At 35.8% G+C, this 21976-nt stretch overlaps 1 protein-coding gene across 13 annotated transcripts in view; it reads left to right on the top strand.

Annotated features, from left to right (window-relative positions):
* prom1a (prominin 1a) overlaps window positions 1–20550 on the top strand; it is a 58599-nt gene extending 38049 nt beyond the window's left edge. For 2 of the 13 annotated variants that reach the window (XM_016476561.1, XM_016476558.1), the window contains 26 exons: window positions 3264–3384; window positions 3876–3939; window positions 4018–4107; window positions 4278–4301; window positions 4646–4863; window positions 4956–5030; window positions 6022–6085; window positions 6733–6892; window positions 6988–7140; window positions 7226–7349; window positions 7801–7904; window positions 8183–8267; window positions 10589–10735; window positions 10831–10902; window positions 11080–11172; window positions 11392–11409; window positions 12026–12079; window positions 12183–12263; window positions 12349–12417; window positions 12538–12627; window positions 14613–14728; window positions 15741–15764; window positions 16167–16235; window positions 18093–18199; window positions 18738–18772; window positions 19643–20550. In XM_016476561.1, coding sequence (XP_016332047.1) covers window positions 3264–3384; window positions 3876–3939; window positions 4018–4107; window positions 4278–4301; window positions 4646–4863; window positions 4956–5030; window positions 6022–6085; window positions 6733–6892; window positions 6988–7140; window positions 7226–7349; window positions 7801–7904; window positions 8183–8267; window positions 10589–10735; window positions 10831–10902; window positions 11080–11172; window positions 11392–11409; window positions 12026–12079; window positions 12183–12263; window positions 12349–12417; window positions 12538–12627; window positions 14613–14728; window positions 15741–15764; window positions 16167–16235; window positions 18093–18162 — 2185 coding nt within the window. In that variant the 3' untranslated portion in view covers window positions 18163–18199; window positions 18738–18772; window positions 19643–20550. Of the gene's footprint in view, window positions 1–3263; window positions 3385–3875; window positions 3940–4017; window positions 4108–4277; window positions 4302–4645; window positions 4864–4955; window positions 5031–6021; window positions 6086–6732; window positions 6893–6987; window positions 7141–7225; window positions 7350–7800; window positions 7905–8182; window positions 8268–10588; window positions 10736–10830; window positions 10903–11079; window positions 11173–11391; window positions 11410–12025; window positions 12080–12182; window positions 12264–12348; window positions 12418–12537; window positions 12628–14612; window positions 14729–15434; window positions 15765–16166; window positions 16236–18092; window positions 18200–18737; window positions 18773–19642 lie in introns of those variants that run through there. The other 11 variants (XM_016476560.1, XM_016476559.1, XM_016476562.1 and 8 more) reach the window with 11 other exon arrangements.
* The last annotated feature ends 1426 nt before the right edge of the window (window positions 20551–21976 follow it).

Raw genomic sequence — 21976 nt, 5'->3', positions numbered from 1 at the left:
TGGATGGGTCTTCCAGCATGACAATGACCCGAAACATACTGCCAAGGCAACAAAGGAGTGGCTCAAGAAGAAGCACATTAAGGTCATGGAGTGGCCTAGCCAGTCTCCAGACCTCAATCCTATAGAAAATCTGTGGAGGGAGCTGAAACTTCGAGTTGCCAAATGACAGCCAAGATACCTTAAGGATTTAGAGAGGATCTGTAAAGAGGAGTGGACCAAATCCCTCCTGAGATGTGTGCAAACCTGGTGACCAACTACAAAAAACGTCTTACCTCTGTGCTTGCTAACAAGGGTTTCTGCACCAAGTATTAAGTCATGTTTTGCTTGGGGATCAAATACTTATTTCACTCACTGAAATGCAAATCAATTTCTAACCTTTATATAATGTGTTTTTTCTGGATTTTTTGGTTGATATTTTGTCTCTATACGTTAAAATAAACCTACCATAAAAATTACAGACCCTCCATTTCTTTGTAAGTGGGCAAACTTACAAAATCAGCAGGGAATCAAATAAATATTTTCCACACTGTATCTATTGCTGGTTCATATGAGGTGCCCTGCAGAGTTTTAGACCATCTCAATGCCCTCTGTGTGGAATGCACTTTGCCATCTTCAAAGCCTCTTTGTTCACTGCTGCTGTTTTCCCTGACCTTAAGGAGCAGAGCAGATAGCAGCTTACCAGACAGAGAGAGGAGGACATGGAGAATAAGGGGGTGAGAAGGAGGAAAAACAATAGGGCTTTGTAGTCAGCCATCCATTTTGATTCTCCATCAGTCTGTGGTCTGTTTCTGACCCTGATACCATTCTGCAATGCCCATTATCTGCATATAAAGCACAGCATTTCGTCACATGTGTGCAATTTTAAAACCAGTTTGCTTTTTGCTCTTTCAGACATAAATTGTAACTGAATTTGAATAAAGGTAGCAAAATAGGATTCAGAATTGAATTTAAGAAAACTAAATTAAAATTGAATTCTTATAATTGTTTCAAGTGTAGTCTTTTTTAATAATTTATCGTTATTAGTTGTAATTCTAGAATATAATGAATAACAATGATAATACAGTATATAATAAAATTATGTAACTTGTAATTCATAGTAATTTATTAGTATGCATTACCCTTAGAAATATACAAAAGACAAACATATATTTATATGTGCATAATATTTATATAATTTTTATTTAATTTTATGGATGTCCATGTTTGAGAACACTTCATTTCCCAGAAAGCTTTTTTACATTTTTGAATTTTAAATTTAAAATAGTTTCATGGCAGTACTTACTAATAAAGTTACTAAAAGAACAGTATGATTTTTTGAAAAATAAAATCATTAAATATTAATAGTTAAAGGGGTCATATGATGTTGCTAAAAAGAACATTATTTTGTGTATTTGGTGTAATGAAATGTGTTTATGCAGTTTAAGGTTCAAAAAACACATTATTTTCCACATACTGTACATTATTGTTTCTCCTCTATGCCCCGCCTTTCTGAAATGCGTCGATTTTTACAAAGCTCATCGGTCTGAAAAGCGAGGTGTGCTGTGATTGGCCAGCTATCCAGGCCGCCGCTCACTCAAGCCTGCCGTGTGTGACGCTGTGTGTTTTGTTGTGAAAGCGAAACTACTTTGTTTGGCCTTCCAAAAGAGGACTCAGGAAACAGTCCTCCATAAAATGTGCTGCACACATCTGAATATTTGGGTTGAACTGTTCTGGAACAGTGTTGTAAATACAACTTACCCACTGATCTAGTCGTGTCCTCTTTTGGAAGGCCAAACAAAGTAGTTTCGCTTTCACAGCGTCACACACGGCGGGCTTGAGTGAGCGGCAGCCGGTGGGCTAGAGAGAGGAACGGCTGGCGGGCTTGAGAACAGCGCAGCCGGCAGATTTGACGAAGGAGCGGCCGGCAGGCTTGCGGCAACCACACAGATCTTCTTTATGCACCAAGAGCTTGTAACACTCCAAAGAAAAAGGAAAAATTTAAATCGCATCATATGACCCCTTTAATAAATATTAATAGCTTTTATAATAAACTATTTTTCCAAATTTGTTAGTTGGTCAGTGTTTATGAAATTATTCATGTTCTGCTGCAAAACTTGTGTTGAATGATTTAAATTCTTCTGTTGAATTTCTTAAAACTGCAATTCAGTAAATTCCTCTTCTGTCAGCTCAGCATCCTGTGGGGCATGTGGCCAATTCATTCTAAGTGCCCCTCATGAATTGAAAGGGAGACACTTCTCTTATATTCTGAATGTTGCTTATCCTTGGTCCTCATGTATTAAACATAATACATCTCTAACAAAAAAACTATGTTGCCTACAGAGAGAATAATAAACTGTACAGCTAGTGTTGTCAAATAACAGTTGCATACACAGGCTCATCTTCTGGAGCACTTTTAGATGTACAGACATTTTGGAACTGTTTTCTTTTAAGTCGTGTCTATAGAGGAAGTATTTTGCATTCGCATCTGAAACAGGAAGTTGCCCATGCCCCCCATATTCATCTATCTTTAGAGTTGCTAGCTGTGATAAATCCCATCCTGCAGAAGTGTGTGAAAGCATTAATGCATTTCATCCGCAGCACCCACAGATTCATCTGTGTATGGTGCAATCATATTTATGCACAAAAACCAACAAAGAGTGATTCACACATTTTGATAAATGTCACAAAAAGCCTTCCTGTTTGCACTATTGTTGCATAAGTCAATCATGGCTTTTGTCCCAGACTGCAGTGAACGCCTAGCATGATGGTGCTGCCATCGTTCAGTGGCTCCCACAGTAGCCATGAGCACAGCCCAATTAGGATGCGTGAATCATGAATAGGTACTAAAATAGGGCTGGCTTTTCCTTGAAGTGTCTCTCAGTCTAATTAAGGAGAGCTCACAGTCACCCTAGTTTGTTTGAAGTTCTTTTCCAACTGTGCAAGACGAAGGTTCCTTTGGATTTATTCACAGAGTTGCATAACAAACGCGCTCTCTTCCTGTATAGACCTGCAGCAGTATGATGTTGCCTCTTAGTTCTCAATAAAAGTATGCCAGAGTATGAGAACATTCCCAAAAGCAATGCAATTAAAGTATCATAACAAGAGAGAACAGTTGTGAGGAACATGCGTCTTGGGATTGTGTTGTAGTGCTGCCCCCTACTGACACTCCAGAGAGTATTTTACTAAAAGGGCCATAACAATCATACATATGTTCTATTCTTGTTTTTCTAGCTTGAATCTGATTTAGTTTGTGCTTTTTTAACGATTCTGTTTTTAATCATCAGGGCAGGGGTCCTTTGTGCATATGCAGCCAATCAGAACCTGAGTTCTCAGCTGAAGAGCATGAGGAGGCTGGTGAAGAGTAACCTGAAAGACCTGCACACCTTCGCCAATCAGACCCCAGCAGTGAGTAATACATCCAGCACTATTACACTGGGATGGATGGATGGATGGATGGATGGATGGATGGACAGAAATGATTGATGGTCGGTCAGATAGATAGATAGATAGATAGATAGATAGATAGATAGATAGATAGATAGATAGATAGATAGATAGACAGACAGAAAACATTGATGGTTGGTTGGTTGTTGGATGTACAGAAAGATAGATAGGTAGACAGATAGATAGATGGATAGATGGATGGATGGATGGATGGATGGATGGATGAATAGACAGAGAAAAGATTGTTGGTTTGTTGTTGGATGGACAGACAGACAGAGAGATAGACGATGGATGGATGGATGGATAAATGTGTGAAAAAATGGTCAGTTGAACAGTTTAGATATCATTATATTTGATTGCATAGTTGCAAAAGTATTCATCCAGTATATGTCTTAGTACTGGCAAGCGAGGTTCTGTTTGCTAAATATATTGCTGTGTTGTCTCCCCTTCAGCAAATTGATTACCTGATCTCCAAGTATGACACCGTGAAGCAGCATGTGCTGCATGACCTGGAGAGTAAGTATGCTATAGGTCATCTGGAGTGGAATGGAAGGTGTTTCTGATGTGAGGACTCATGTTGTGGTCTTTCTTCAGATGTAGGTGTGATCTTGGGTGGACGGATACATGAGGAGTTGGGAAAAGACGTGCAGCCCGCCCTCGACGCGGCTCTCAGCATGACTGGAAGTATGTCACTCCCCTTTGTGTTTTTTTTTTCTTTCTTCTCTTTCTTTCACCTTTGCTGGGAATACTATTTATCATAATATATTATATATCCTATGAGAATATAATGTGGATATTCAATCCATTGCTTTTTGATGGTGTCTTATTTCACTGTTTTGTCTTTGATTTGTTAGTTAAAGTGGAGAAAGCCATTAAAGGTAAACTGTAATAGACTCTTACTGGTCCTTCCCATACCTATCTGTAACAAAGTTGTGATTGACTCTTTATTTCTTCCCACAAAACCTGGCCCAGTTATTTTCCCATGTGTATTCTTGAATCCTTCCTTGGTGGAACCTGCCCATCATGTGTCTTAAAACCAAAATTAAATGCACTGAAAGATTAAAAAAAAACAATCTCACCTTAATGGATAAGATTTAGAGTATTTTTAAATTAAAGATGCATGTGTGGATTTTAAATCCTTCAGAATTAAGTGTGCCTTGGTTATTGTCTCTGTTTTTGAATGTTAATTTATGTGTGTTTGCTCGTCTGTTTCCTCTCTTAGCAATGCGAGACACTAAGGATGCTCTAGAGAATGTGAGTTTGACCTTGGAGACTTTGCAGGAAGGAACAGTCAAGGTGCAGGCGAACCTCAGCCTGGTGCGTGGCAGCCTTAGCAACGCCCTCAACGATCCTGTCTGCACAGATGCACGATCATCTGAGATTTGCCTCAACATACGTAGCACCCTTCCCAAGCTAGAAATTGCAGCCAACTACTCATCGGTACTGAAATTATTTCTCATCTTCTCTTCCAACATATTGTCACCAACATGGTTCACAATTGTTTTTTTTTTTTAATTTTTAATTTTTTTTAGTTGCCTGATGTGACCAACCAGTTAGACAGAGTGAATGAAGTTCTAAAGACAGATCTTGGTCAGATTGTGGAAAAGGTACGATTTTCTCAGATTTCTCCTTACGTGTTTGCATAGATTCAGGACAGAACATATTGTATTTCACAGTGAAACATGATATTCAACAAGAGAAAATTATCCATTGAGAATTGATTTGATCATGACAAGTGGTCATACATAATCAAATGAATCCAAGTAGTTGGAGACAGGGGGTTGAGGTCAGTTTTATGTGTGTGTCTGGTTGTAGTTCTTGAAAAGGGATTTTTAAAAAACGAAATATCTCCCTTTGGAGTGGACTTTGAGATTTGTAACTTTCTAGATCTTTTTTATGCCCAAACATACACACTACACACTGACTAAAATGAAAAAAGTGAAAAAGCATAATAGGACCCCTTTAATACACGAGTTTCACAATTTGAGTTGAATTACTGAAATAAATGAACTTTTCCATGACATTCTAATTTATTGAGATGCACCTGTATATAGTTTGAAAATATTTACATGTATTTACATGTATATATTTTTATTCATATAATTTATATTATATATAAATATATTTAATATATAAACAACATTTTTCTTAAATATATACATGCATGTGTGTGTATTTGTATATACATAATAAATATAGACAGTACACACATATGTTTTGAAATCAAAAACTTTTATTTTGGATGTTTAATCGTGATTAATCGTCTGACAGCCCTAATATATACTGTATACACAAAAATTGATAAAATAAAAATAAGAAATATTACTTGAGCACCAAATTAACATATCAGAATGATTTCTTGCTGAAAATTCTGTTTTGCATTACAGGAATAAATTAAATTTTTAAAGGTTTTAACACAGAAAAACTTGGTGAGCATAAGAGATTTCTTTCAAAAACACACAAAAAAATCTTACCAACTACCTTTTGAACATTAGTGTATATTTGAATAAATTAAATAAGGTCAGTTTGGATTTCATGTTGGTATTCAAGGAGCATATCAGCTTTGCTCACTCTTACACCATATCATCTGTCACACAGGGCTTTGCATCATTCAATGACACTCCCAACTTGGTAACAGATCAAACCCGAAATATTGTGGAAGGTGAGTTCAAAGATTAAATCTAGACTAGAATTCAGATCATGCAGATTCATGCAGAATCCCCTTTGAGTAATTAAAAAATATGCATTTTCATATTTTCATTTACTAAATTTAAACAGTCACACTATTACTATTATTACTATAAGGTTCTATACATTAACATTAGTTAATGTATAGCTAACATGAACTAACAATGAACAATACTTTTATTTTATACTTTTATTTTTTATTCTAGTTGAACAGTAATTTCCTTATATACTAACGCATTTTTAACATTTACAGTTAGATTAATGCTTAGATTATGCTGTAAAATTGTACTAATGTTAAACTAATGTTATCTAGATCAAACTCATTTAAACTTTGCCTTACTAACAAAGTGTAACATGTAATCATTTAATTGATTCATTCATTCATTCAATTGATTTAAAGAACATATTACTTGAATTGTAATATTTAGCATATGCACATTCCTTGTAAGGCCTGAGGAGAATGGGCTTTTATGGAGCTTTTTTCCCCTTGCTCGCCAGGGCACATACAATAAGGCACAATTTTCTATAAATAGCATAGATTATAAAAAGTGTTTTACACACAAAAGTTGTCACTAAATCTGCAATGAAACATTTTCTAATACTGTTGTGGCTTTTCTGTAGGGGTGAAGGTTCTTCTGGACGATGTTGGATCAAACATCACCACTTTCACCAAGCTCTTCCCGGTTCACAGCACTCTGACCAACTTCACCAAAATGATCTCTCACACACACTCGCAGATCGAGGACATATACCCTCAGGTCGATCAGATGGATTTCTACAGGTACTTCAGAGGACTCAACTCGACTAGACAAAAACTTTCTTGGCAAAAAGTCTTTCATGTGCCCTTGACCTTGTTCATAATGTTTTCGTTTTCAGGTGGATCTGTTGTATTACCCTGTGCTGTATGGTTGTGCTTATCCTCGCCTTCAATTTTCTGGGTTTGTTGTGTGGTATTCTGGGATTTGACAGACACGCCACTCCAACCACACGTGGCTGTGTCTTTAACACAGGAGGCAACCTGCTCATGGCGTGAGTTTGAGTGTAATATCAGTCTCCAAACACATCAAATGGACCTCTTCTGCACTCATTCACACACTCTTCCTGTGTCTCTCAGTGGTGTGGGCTTCAGCTTCCTGTTCTCCTGGGTGCTCATGGGAGTGATAACAGCTCTGTTCTTGGCCGGTGGGAATTTAGAAAAGCTTGTGTGTGAACCCTTTCAAACCCGACAGCTGTTTAAAGTAAGAGAAACAACACAGCTATAGATGTTTTTGCTTTAATTAAAGCACAAGATGATCTTTGGATCATCTCTAATCATGCTGGAGAAAATGATCATAGAGCTTTACATGAAATTGTAAATTTATGCAGCTCAGGTGCTGCTGTCATTACGACAAAAGAGTGAGAAAACAAATACTAAGACATTCTGAAATTCATGTTTTTAATTGAACAATTCTCCCATATTAAAATAAAATAATAATAAATAGAAAAAGAAATGAACACATTTTTATTCATATATTGTGTATATTATATTATATATATTATATTTTTGTTTTAAATTAGAAAAATGCATAAGCATTTTCATTAGTGGGCTCAGACTTACGGTACCCATTGTATGCATGCTAAAAGACAAATAAATTCACTAAAAGCCTGCCTGTCTCAGATATGTCTCATTCAGTGTGATCATGTGTGTAGGTGTTAGATACTCCCAACTTGGTCAACTCTGCTTGGAAAAACTTCATACCAGGATACCTGTACAATGATCCTGAGATGGACCTTACAGCATATTCTCTCTACAGGTAACCTTGTCAATTACAATACACTATAGTAGTTTTTTATATTTTTTATATAAGGTTTTTTGATTAAAAAATATATATTTGGACAAATGTATGAATTTAGTGAATTAAAAACTCGATGTTGAATCAAATATGCAAACAAATTATGCTTGATATTTACTCAGACCTTACTTTCCTGAGCCATGTTGCAATAGAGTTGTCGTTGTCCTTCAGTAGTCCAGCAGATGGCAGCAGAGAATAAAATGTCTGAAATGAAAATATTTTTCTCTTCTCTTTTGCAGTAATTGTAAAGACAACAGAGGGATTTACTCAGCTCTTCATCTGGATAAGGTCTTCAACATCTCGGCCTTCTTTAACACCAGTGTTGTGAGTGGATCAAGGCTCTGTTCATGTGCAATCACAACTAAAATCACTCTGACATTTAAAGTCCCTCTCTGAGATTAGTGATGCTACTGTTTTTTTGTTTTTTAAAGAAGATATTACCTTTTATTTACCATGCATCATGCTTTTTGAGTAATTTTTGAGTCAGTCTTCTTTTACTCTGAAGCTGATTAATGCCGCCCCTGATGCCAGGACATGTATCCTTCCTTCTAATTATTGAGGTTCGAGGTTCAGTTTCTGGGGTAATAGCCTCCATCACCACAGATGTGTGGATTGTGTCTTAAAGGAAATGCACACCATTCACTGGTTTGTTGAGTAACACTCTTGAAAAAAAATGTGAACGGTATGTTTTTCCAGTCCAGTGTTGTTGTTTTTCTCTCTGTTCTTTGGAACTGGCAAAATATCTTAAAGGGGTCATATGATGCTGCTAAAAAGAACATTATTTGGTGTAATGAAATGTGTTTATGCGGTTTAAGGTTCAAAAAACACATTATTTTCCACATACTGTGTATTATTGTTTCTCCTCTATGCCCCGCCTTTCTGAAACGCGTCGATTTTTACAAAGCTCATCGGTCTGAAAAAGCTGTGTTACGTCCCTTACCATATTGTGATGCTTGTGGCAACCACATGTGACGACCCCGGGCTGGACTCCGCTTCGTCCACGGTGAAAGCCGATCCGGCGATGGACAGCGCGAAGTTGAAGTATTTCCTCAGCGACCAGCAAGTATCAGCTATCATACTCTTTTGGAAGACCAAACAAAGTAGTTTCGCTTTCACAACGAAGCACACAGCGTCTTCACGACATGGCGGCAGCGGCAACAATACTACAGCGAGAATAAAAGTTACGCCTTCTTTCTTTGCGTGAACATTTGGGCGGCGTTATGCAAATCTTCCCACATAGTGACGTAGACGTGGGGGCGTGTTAGAACGAGCCGTTTTAGGTAGGCGTGGTTGACTCTTAACTTTTATAAAGAATATCTCTTTGGATTTGAGACTTTAGTCTTTGCAACTTTACAGATCTTCTTTATGCACCACGAGCTTGTAACACTCCAAAGAAAAAGGAAAAATTTAAATCGCATCATATGACCCCTTTAAAACGTTTCATGCATAACCATTTGAAATATTTTATATAGAGCATCTGTAAATTCCTTCACTTCAGCAGAAAGATTTTTGTTTTCACTTAAAAGCTTTCAAGCCAGCATTCTTGATCCAGTGTCACATAGGATCCAAAAATCTGAGACCACATTAAATGGAACATTCTAGGATTTTTATGAAATGTAAAATAAAGAAAATAGTGTGGACTGCTTTGTACAGACGGACAGATGTTTTGTGCTCTCATACTGTAGGATGCTTATTAGATTTTCTCAAATCATGCAGGAGAACATAATTATTAGGTGCTAATTTAAAAAAAAAATTTAAATAAAAAATTTAACAAAAATGTAAATATCATAGAATAATAATAAACAGTGACGTAGACGTGGGGGCGTGTTAGAACGAGCCGTTTTAGGTAGGCGTGGTTGACTCTTAACTTTTATAAAGAATATCTCTTTGGATTTGAGACTTTAGTCTTTGCAACTTTACAGATCTTCTTTATGCACCACGAGCTTGTAACACTCCAAAGAAAAAGGAAAAATTTAAATCGCATCATATGACCCCTTTAAAACGTTTCATGCATAACCATTTGAAATATTTTATATAGAGCATCTGTAAATTCCTTCACTTCAGCAGAAAGATTTTTGTTTTCACTTAAAAGCTTTCAAGCCAGCATTCTTGATCCAGTGTCACATAGGATCCAAAAATCTGAGACCACATTAAATGGAACATTCTAGGATTTTTATGAAATGTAAAATAAAGAAAATAGTGTGGACTGCTTTGTACAGACGGACAGATGTTTTGTGCTCTCATACTGTAGGATGCTTATTAGATTTTCTCAAATCATGCAGGAGAACATAATTATTAGGTGCTAATTTAAAAAAAAAATATAAATAAAAAATTTAACAAAAATGTAAATATCATAGAATAATAATAAACATAATATAAAAAAATATTATTTGAAATTTAAATAAAATAGCATTTGGTATTAATGAGTTATGTATTTGTATTCTTTATTTTTGTAATTTTATTATATATTATATATTTTTATAAAATAATAAAAGTAAGTTCATAAAAATGTCCATATATATCTTTCTTTCTTTTTGTAATATAGTTGTTATCATTATTTACTAATGGTCCCACTGGTCAGACTGTATGTTCTAGAATATTTCCTCATGTCAGAATCTTATACAGAGCCTCTTTTCTTTCTGCAGTACTCCAAGGATGTGTCGAGGAAGTTTGAAGGGATGAAGGTGGACCTGCGTGGCATCATTCTTCTGGAGTCAGAAGGCAAACAGAATCTCATCAGCTTCACTGAAACTGGCATTAATGAGATTGACTTTGCTGCCTATTTGGAGGAGGTACATACTTGAACACATTTTGATTCAAACTTTTAAACCATAGGCTTTGCAACTATATCCTGTGGGTTCTCATGTGTTTCTGCTCATCTTTTCAGGTTAATAAAGGAGTGACTCTCATTGATCTAGTTGATTTCGCTAGTCAACTTGATGCTCAAGCTGATCAGTTGGTAAGATTTATGAGGTTTAAAAGATTTATGTGTGGTCTAATTTTAAAAAAAAATGTAAAAGGAGTTACAGTGTAAAATATAATTATTCCATATTTTATTAATATTACTTGAAATTAGTACCTGTATGAACTTTTCTGGGGCCGATTCTTCTTTGCCCTGTATCTCTCTCTTTTGCAGTCTAAAGGGACCTTGCAGACCTCATTAAAGGGACACGCTAATACTGTAAGGCAGATCCACATCCAACAGGTCATCCCGCTGGAGCAGTCCATGGTAATCTATCCCTGTCTCACTGATGCTAATTTCATTGATTACGATCTTATCCATGAATGGTTCTGTTGAATCTTTTCTCATATATAAGTGGTACTGATTGCAAATGAAATGCGTCTGAAAGATTGAAAGTTCATTTTTCTGTTCGTATCCTGACTGATTTTCAACGATCTCTTTTTTTTATTTTCTTTAACACATTCAACCTGATTTATTGCTTCCAAGAAATATGTGAAAGCAAGGGTAAGCCTACCAGTAATAGCTGCATAACCTACAAGTTGTTTCCTCCTTTTTCTGTGATAACATCATGAAAAAAAAACAAGCAGCTTCATCCTATCTGTGCTATTGACATTTTTTAAACTTCCAAATGTGTAAATTTGAATATTTACAGATTCATAAACTGGTCAAAAGTGAAGTGTTGAATTTCTGTCCATCTAGTGGCATCAAACAGAAAATTGTGATGTTTTCTGTTGTTTTCACACCATTGGTTAAAGCATTTGCATTTGCAAGACTGGAACATTTATTTTCCAGTGCATACTAGTTGCTTTACCAGTTAGATGTGATCTATATGAGATGTGAATTATAAAGTTCATCAAATGATTCCCACTGTATGCTAAATGTTTCATATACTACAACAGTTTTGTGTCACATTCTATATTTATTTGTGACATAATGTGCATGTGATGCATGTAATGCAACTATCAGGTTGCATGGCATTTTGTCACCCTGCTGATTCCCTTGAAATGTCATCTTCTGTTTCAAAAATGCCGTTTTTGTACCTTTTTATAAGCATTTCAGATTATAAATCATTTGGACATGATTCATGCTTTCTGTGTGTCTATTATCTTTCTTATTAAAGAGCACACTTAATCAGAGCATCAGACTTCTGGAGAGGACATCCTCAGACCTACCTGTAAGTTGTTCATTTTAAAACCAAGCTCAGTTTAAAAATATCACAATAGATGCATTTCAGAACTGATGCATTTCCAATGAGCAGTAAACACATTGGTTTTTAGGTCAGAGTTAGAGACGTACTAGCAGCCGTTGATGCCGCCCAGTACCTAATTTCCCAAAATGCAACATTTGTGATCAATCAGGTAATGTGAAAAAAAAAAACATGTCTGAATGATTGGTGCATAAGTTGTATTGTACTGATGGTTAATACTGTATATGCTCAAACAGGAAACCGAGAAATACAAGCAGACTATTATTGGCTATTTCAAGCAGTATATCGACTGGATCAGAACATCTGTGAGTATTTTAAACTGTATTATCTATCAGAAATAGTATTCATTTTAGATTGGTGGTGATTGGTCAGTTCTTCTGCATTGTTTTTGCTTGTAACCCTTTTGTTTTGCTGCCTCATTGTAGCTGGCCCTGGAGGTGGCTACCTGTAAACCACTCAGCAACATTGTGGACACGGCCGAGATCCTGGGCTGCAGTTTCCTGCTGGATTCAATGGTAAGATGGCCATCAGCACTAGAACCACTGGAAATGAAATTGTTCTCATCGTCATCTCATGCCCTTCCAACGGCATTATATTTTGACATCCATGAAATAAAAAAGGAGTGTTCGGTTTTAGATACAGTTAATGTGGATGGTGATTTATACTGCCAAAGCTTAAAAGAGTGCAAAAGGCACTAATAAAAACAGCATATAAGAATGCCAAACTACTTATTCACTATATATTGCAAGTCCTCTGAAGCATTTTGTGAATGGATTTTTTTTTTTTTTTTTAGAAAGAAATGCTTTTTTTTAGTACCAAATCATCATGTTAGAATGATTTCTGATGATGTGACACTAAAGACTGGAGTAATGGCTGCTGAAAAGTCATTTTTAAATTCATTTTTAAATATTAAAACTGAAAATATTTATTTTGAGCTATAATAATATTTCACAATATTACTGTTTTTACTGTATTTTAAACAAATAAATGCAGCCTTGGTGAGCAGGAGACTTCTTTCATAAACCCTAAAAAATGTATAGACCACAAACTTTTGAATGGTAGTATACTGTATATCAAAGGCAACTTAGGACATAAAAATGTGAAATGCAGTTTTGGTGTAAGAGATAGAGGGTTGATAGTGTTGCTGACAGCATTTGAAAAAGTCAAGTTTGTAGAACACCCAGTCAGGGTGGGATGGGCTGCACTGCTGCGCTTTGCATGTGTGTGGTCAAAGCCCCATGGGTAGCCATGAGGAAGGAAGGAGGTGCCAGGTTTTATCTGAAATTATAGGCAAGTGTGTGTGGGATTTGTAAGCGGTCAGGGTGTTTGACCCCGTCCATGTGCGAATGGGGCCTTGTGTGTTTTACCCTTTCCTCTGTACGCCACTGCACATGTATGAATGGCACCAAAGCAACTGCATTCTATGATTGGGATCAGCTTAACTGAAGTGATCCATTTTAAGATTTAGTTTTGGATAGGATAGGACTTCTATGACGTTTACGTTTTCAGATTTTGCTCACTTCTGGGTACAAATTTGCCCCAAAAATGTGGTTAATTAGGTACACACACACTGGTTTCCATGTTTATGGGTACATAACCTTTCAAACACAAAACTTTCTGCATTTTTAGATTTAGATTTTTAAGTTATTTTCCTCCTGGGGTCCAACAAAAATGTCCCCACAAGGTCAAAATTGAGTTTTACTGCATTACTGTACTTGTAGGGAATACTAGGGCACACACACAAAATGTTGTACATCATAACCAGTAAGGGCAGGAAGCATTCAGGCTGCTAACTACCTGTAGTAATTAGTGGCGAGCTGCTCTTTCCGCAGACACCCAAAGATTGACCCCAGTATAATTCTCTGACTGCAGCAGGAATAACGTAAAGTTAAAGTTGAAGTGTTTAACCTCAGCCTGGGTGTTTTATGGCTGGTTTCACCTTCATTTTTATTTTAAGTTGGTAGTCAATTCAATTTATTTCAAGTTTATTTGTATAGCACTTTTCAAAACATATTGTTTCAAAGCAGCTTTACAGAAAATGCTTGTTACAGTTAGGAGGAATTCTGAGATGTGTGTGTCAAAGTAATATCCAAGTATAGTATCTGAGAAGGAGTAATATACAGTACAGTAATGTTACAATATAAGGATAATATTTGACAGTTTTGTATGTTAATCCAAAGCTGCCATCATCTGAGGTCTTTGTAAGTCGCAGTCAGTGAATCCTGACGGCTACTCATTTGCTTAAACTTATTTGTAAAACTTCTCAAATTTTTTTTCCTGTGGCTGGACATGTTGCATCCGATCACCCACTATGTTGGAATGTTAACATTTCTTTATATAGAAAACTTTCCATGCTAGAGATTCCACTTTTTCTGTATTTTGAAAAATCTTCTTGTCAGAACAAGTAAATGTATGGAGAGTATGTTGATCAAACGTGTCATTTATGGTTAAGCCGAGTGCAGTTTTTGGGTGGCTTTAATCTTGTGTTTATTTGTTGCAGAACACATTCTGGTTTGGACTGGGCTGTTCCACACTGTTTCTGCTCCCTAGCATTATCCTGTCTGTCAAACTTGCCAAGTTCTACCGCAGAATGGACACAGAGGATGTCTATGATGAGTAAGTATCCCAAATGCACCAAATGTGTGATTGCTATTTAAACAAAGTTCTGTCGCGACAACTCTCAGAGAGTTTAGTAATATACATGGAAATGTTAATGTGTCTTGGCGGAATAGATCTGCTACACTGCTGCTGCTGCTGCGGCAGAGCAAGTACCAAGACTTTCTACTGCCAATACATCCACAGACATGCTGCTGTGAGCATGTAAGACATACTGATGCTGCACATATAACATATATGAAATAACCCCTCATATATAGCATACACGAAATCACCCCATAGCAGATCTATACAGGTGGAGCTGGGGAAGGTGGAGGGTTTCTGAAGTGCGCTGCAAATGCTACAGCAAGCACTGGCCGAGTATTTGAATGTTAAGCAGTGAGCTCATTGGCTGCTGATACGAAAATAAACCAATCAGCTGTGCAATGTGAATAATGATGTAATTATATCAGATTGAGTTAGAACCTGCCCCATCTAGGGTTTCATGACAGAACTTTGGATTTAATATTGTTTGTATATTGTTTTACTCTTCTAACGAAAACAAATGACAGGACCGGACATAACTGTTTTATAATGAATAATATGCATAATATATAAAAGTGCAAATGCCTCATTCTTTTCTTTCTTTTGCCCTGAGTAGTTAATAAATCTTTTTTTCTCTCTCTCTCTCTGTTCTTTTTCTGTTTCTTTTCTCTGTTCTTTCTAGTTCCTCTGTCTCAGGGACTTGGCATTTCACGTTATGATAACCATTCTTGCTATTTCCATCTTTTTTCATCCTTCATCTTTCTGTCCAGCACTTTGCACTTTATGAGAATTACATGTATATATTGTACAAACAGTGTTTTGTTTTAGCATTTTTCGAGCATTCATGCGTTTACAGTCAAGAATCATTACGATTGACAAGTCACCAAGTGTCTTTACCAGAGACGTCCATTTTGACATCTGCGTGATGTTTCTGTACTCTACTACAGTGCATCTCTGTAACATTTTTGCTTGTCTTGTATCTTTTTAGCATTGAGACAATTCCCATGAAAACGTAAGATGTTTTTTCCCTCATACTTCTGCTGTCGACTTTACTGCTGAAACGACATCCCTTTCCTGTTTTGTACATACAACTTTCTGCTTAATGGTGCTGGTTTAAGCTCTAAGCCTTGGAATGCTTCTCCGGTGAAGGGCGCTGCTTGTGTTGGTGTGTTATCTTTGAAGCTCCCTTGTTTAACATGAAGGGCTGTTAAAACAGAGACCTTAAGAGCACCCCTTAAAACTATTACTGTACATTTTACAAGATACGATTGCAATTTATACCGTTTCATACTCTATCTTGCGCGTACATTTTTCAAGAACGCTTTAAATTGAAGCTTGTTCATAGTCGCATGCCATTTATCTCATGTCATATCATGCTTTGTTTGATTTTTGTCTATGTAATGTTTTATTTCAGTATGGAAATTGGTATTAATGGTTATTATAATGAACATTTAGAAGGTATCCAAAATCCTGTAATGGCAAGGTAATCAGAACCATATCCCCGTACACCCTGCGTGTGTTACGCTAATAAACTGCATGCATTGGGGAAACAGATCGATTGAGGTGATAATGAGGTGTCAGGGCTCTGATGCATGCACAATTTGAAATTGCCCTTTGCACAAGCAAGAACCTGGGAGTGTGAATTATTATTTTTATTCATTGTTAAACTAGTGCTTGCATGCTGGCTAATTCAACAGCAGTAATGCATAATTTGTGCTTTGCAGTCTTGCATGATATTTGAATTTATATTAACACAGCATGCATTAGATATTGCAGAATTTACTGACTGGCAGAATTTGCATTTGTGAATTTATTCAAATTTTTTCTACTTGCGTGACTCTTGAAATTCGCACTGGGCTGCTATGGCTATGAATGGTCTTTCTCTCTAACTCATTACTAATGGCATGTGTTTCAACAGCAAAACATGTAACAGAGGTCAGGATGGTGGGCTAGAATGACACAGAGCTTGTATACATACAAACACTATCATTCAAATGTTTGGGGTCGATGAGATTTTTTTTATGTTTTTGAAAGAAGCGAGCATTTATTTACGGAAGAGGTTTAGGGCCAAGCAATATTAAAAAAATAAAAGATTAAATATTAAAAAAAATAATAATAAAGATCTCGATATTAAAGTCATTATAATATGAGATTAAATGCGTTAAATTTGAAGAAAATGTCAAAATAAAATGTTGATTAAACTCATGAAATTTAGAGAATAAAGTCATTATATTTCGAGATAAAACTCGTTAAATTTCAAGAAAAAAAGCTGAGATAAAATGTTGAGAATAAACTCATTAAATTACAAGAAAAAGTCCTTAAATTTTGAGAAAAAAGTCGAGATCAAATGTTGAGAATAAACTCATTAAATTATGAGAAAAAAGTCATAAAATTTTGAGAAAAAAAACGTAACGAGTTTTAACGAGTTTAATTTCGTATTATAATAACTTTGATCTTGAGATGGTTTTATTTTTCTATTGTTGCTTGGCCCTAATCCTCCGTATTTATTTGATCAAAAATATATTAAAAACTGTCATACTGTGAAATTTTATTACAATTTAAAATAGATGTTTTCTATTTAAATATATTTTTAAAATTTAATTTATTTTGGTGATGGCAAAGCTAAATTTTCAGCAATCATTACTCCAGTCTTCAGTCTCACATGATCCTTCAGAAATCATTCTAATATGCTGATTTGCTGCTCAAGAAACATTTTTAACATGATTAATGTTGAAAGCAGTTGTGCTGCTTAATATTTTTGTGGAAGCTGGGATACATTATTTTTCAAGATGCTTTAATAAACAGAAAGTTCAAAAGAACAACGTATTTGAAATAGAAGTCTTTTGTAATATTTACTGACCCCAAACTTTTAAAAGGTAGTTAATGTATTAGCCTAGGTGTCATGAGTTTAGACTTAATATGTCTTACCACTTGTGCTATGATTTAATAAAGCTATGATAAGGTTTTTCACATTTTTTTAAGTGTGGAATTGCTTGATTAGAATTGAAAATTAAAATAGTGATACTAGGAAATATGCTGTAGGTGATAACGGAGAGTTTCTAATTGGCTGATTGGTTCTTTTCTGAGCCTAGTGCTATCACAGATACATGTAATTTCAGTCAGGTGGTAGCACATTTATAATGTGAGGCGTTCTAAATAAAAATCACCTACAGCACCTTTAATTATTAGCAATAGAGCTATATGTGTCATTTTGAAAGCCCCATCCTGCTCTTCTGTTGATGGGTTAAAGATGGATGGAGAGCTGATGGAGGCATCTCAGTGGTGTGTGTGGATTTTAAATACACTCCAGGCCTAACAGTTTTTCCCTTTGTGCCTCAAGCATCCCTACTTATGACACTATGACTCGATTCCCACGGGCCTCTGCGCCCCCGCGCCACGCCGACTGGTGACTCTGAGGAGGACGGTCTGTCTTGTAACTACAGAAAGGTACTGAGAGCTGCAGATGAGAGCAAATGGACTTGATCTTTCTCTCTAACAAGCATCTTCCTCCTGTCCAAATTGATTACATATAGTATGCATTTGTTTGATTGTCTCCTAACCTTTTCTCTCTTGTCTATGTATCCTCTATTGGCATGCACTTTAATATATTTCTGTTTCTTCTTAGTTTTTCTGTCATTACACCAACAGCATGTTTAGTTTTGCATCCCATCTTCTGAAGCATTCCGCCTGGATAACTGCTGACATTTCTGCAAAGCTCTGTGTTTTTTAGGGTCCATCACTAACCACTCGCCCATATCATTGTGATCCACCCATGTTTGACTTCAAACATTCCTGACAGCTCTGCAAACAGATAGATGCCAACACTCACTGTGTGTTTTGTTTCTTTACCTTGGTCTAAAATCTCATCTCCCCTCTCACGTCTCATGTGCACCAGTTCATTCGTATCAGTCTTTGCCATTTATCATTCATTCTGAAACTGCACAGCGGGTGTAATTCTGCAATATTTGTTTCTTTTCTCATGCAGTGATATTGGAAACTGGAATTAAACCTTTGTGGAATGTAAGTTGTTTAAACTGGACTTATTTTACATTAAACCAGTGCTTCTCAACCTTTTTGACCCCAAGGTCCCCCACTGTCCACAACAATATTCGAAAGCCCCATGATTTTTCCAGTTGTTTGTGATTTACTGGAAAAGGATAAGGATTTTTTTTTCCACAATTTCTACCTGATGAAATATTTTAGATCTAGAAAATTGTACATTCATTAAAAATACACAGAGTTACACATTTTTATTATTTTACATGACCATTCCAGGTCTGGAACATGGTTATAGTTAACTTAAAGTAAAACCATTTTAAAAAATCATTACTTAAATTAAAAAAACGTTAACTGAAATGAAATGAAATTAAATAAAATAAAATGTTAAAAATATAAACTTATATATAAACCTATTTCAGCTAGTTGCCAAGGCAAAATTTCATTTAGTTTAACCTAATATAATTAAAAGTAAAATGTAATAAAAACTCTATATGCATACTTTAAAAAACTAATAAAAATGACAAAAACTACATTTAAAATGAAATGTACAAAAAAAATGAATTCAAAATATTAAAAAACTATAATAGTGTCTTAATGATACTAAAATAACACTAGTCTGAAAATCACACTTTAAAATTTAGTTTCTTCATATATCTAGAAGGAACCCTGGTTCTTCAAAGAAAATAAATGTTGAGGGTGTGAATTCAAACAACATATGTCTTGAGTTTTAGTTTTAGGTTATTTGAATGCTTGTTTTGTCTTATTTTAAATCACCTTGAGGCCCGGTCGCCTGGTTGAGAACCACTAACAGAATAAAAAACTCATAAAAACTAATAAAAATATGGTATGCATAGTATGTTCCTCTCACTATGAATTTCTTCTTTACCACAGACTCTCTCTGTCAACGGCAGGCTCAGCTCTTAAGAAAAGGAAACTCACATACTTGAAGCTGGGACCTGTTGTCCATGTTCCCATCACATCAAGATGACTTTTATCGAATTGTTGTTGTTTTGACTATTTTGCACCCTTATGATTATAGTACTGTCTTATGGACCCCTCAACGAGCTATTCTCTGATGTCACATCCTGTCATAGTCAGGGAGGCTTCACAGTATATGGCTGTTTTAACTATTACACGTGTCTTTGTTTACAGTCATTGAGAAATCACGTGTGATGAGCATAACAATGCTTCGACTGCTGCATTCTTATTTTCCTTGTGTTTCCTTTTTTCTTTTTATAGTGCTTTTTAACATTGTGGAGAATTCAACATGTTGCCGAGTCTTGTCCACTGAGCGCCCAAATGGGTTTTTATTGAAACAGATCAAGCCAGCCACCCATGAGCCACAAATATTACATGTAAACAAGGATATGTAGGTGTTTGAAAACATGCTAAGTGCTAACTAGTGCTAATTCGGTACAGATAGATGTTGTCAAGCCATTTCGAGGGTGAATGCATTGTTGCCTTTTCAGATTTTTAGCTAGTGGTACATGTTAGCCACAAGTCACAAGAGCAGGTCTTTGATTAGTTTTACCTAGTTACTGAAGCTGAGATCACTAAACAACATGTGATACTGAGCTGTGGTTTGCCATTTAAGACATCTATATGTGTTTATGCTCACTTTTGTACTGAAAATTTAAGATATGATGCATCTGGATTTAGTAACACCCCTGAAAGATCTTGCTAGTTTTACATACTTTAGTTTCGCTGAATATATCAGTTATTAATGATATTTCGGTTCCTAATTTTGCTGATTTAACAACAGTTGTTCCCCAACACATTGTTGGATTACTGTAATCTACTGATTATTGCTGTGTGACACCAAATCTCGTTTCATTGTAGGTCTCAGGTTTTAGGGCTTTTTGTTTACTTGATATAACAATATTTGTGGACATACATCTGTCGATATGTGAAAATATTGTCAACTTTAAAGCGAGTGAATGTACCTCAGAGAGACATTTGCTTGTACGAGAGCAAGAGAAGACCACAGAGCCCATTTACGATGACTTTTACGGAGCCTATTTAACGCTGTCATAATCATTGACAATTACGCCACCAAATATTTCAACTGATTAATGTTAGAGACGTTATTTCAGGTGCTACATATTTTTGCTCAGATCCTTCACTCATTGTGTATATGACAGTGTTATCAGGGCCTCAGGTAAAATGTTGTACTTGATTTATATGCAGAAAGGTCCCGTCACCTCACAGTCTCACTGTTTTGCCATACCACACATAGCATGCGCATACTTGGTGTTCAAGCTTGCTCGAAGATGTTTAGTTGTGGTGGGCCTGGTTGTCAGTGCCGTTGGTTTTCAAGTCCATGTGGTTAGGCTGGCTAAAACTAAAATATTGTGAATAAAATTTCTGATGAAAAAATGTTATGGTGTTGTAAATTCCCAATTCAACCGCTGTACATAGCAAGTTCACAAAAGACTGATTACAAGAATAAAGAGAGGGATTATAAAAAATAAAAACAAGGAAATACTTCTATTTGTAAACAGAGTATAGCTTACAAAACCTTCAATGTCACGAAAACACTTTTTTAGCCTTTTTCTTTAATAAAGGGGCAATATTTGCACCCACAGAAATTGATTTTCATAGACGTCTTTACTATTAAGAGGGCTAAATAGCCTATATATAACCTATATATACCGTAATATATACTAATATATATATATATATTAGTCTATAATTTTGACAGTTCAATCAAAAAATACTAGATAGTCATAGACTAATATTGTGAACTACATCTGGGACACTTTTGTCACTTTGGACCCAGAGCTGTAATTGATTTCTACCCATGATAACTGTAATTCTTTAAAGCACGATGGATTCTGATCAGTTGTTCTGATTCATTGTTTTCATCATTCATAAAGTGTGAAAGTGATTACAGTGATATCGTTCCTCTGTGCTGTTATTAAATTTATAACAATTTTTAAACTATATTTTATATAAATCTATATATTATTATATAGTTACTGGCCTTTGTGTGAATGGGCCTTACCCCTTGTCATCTGTTTCTGTCAGTTTTCTCTAGAAAATTCTCCATTAGTTAGACAGGCAAAGAGAGTCTGGGACTTGTGGAAGCCAGTAAAATGCTGCAAAGGAAGCCAAAAATGAAAGCTGTAATTGGCCTCTCACACAGCCTCAGATCCTTTGATTCTAGTTGAGTTGATTTGTTCTGGATGTTTACATTTCAATTCCTGCATCAGTTACAAGGACCCC

This window comes from Sinocyclocheilus anshuiensis, unplaced genomic scaffold (assembly GCF_001515605.1).
Source record: "Sinocyclocheilus anshuiensis isolate Anshui unplaced genomic scaffold, SAMN03320099.WGS_v1.1 scaffold328, whole genome shotgun sequence".
NCBI lineage: Eukaryota > Metazoa > Chordata > Actinopteri > Cypriniformes > Cyprinidae > Sinocyclocheilus > Sinocyclocheilus anshuiensis.
The sequence above is the reverse complement of the archived record's forward strand: the minus strand, read 5'-3'. Positions and strand labels throughout refer to the sequence as shown.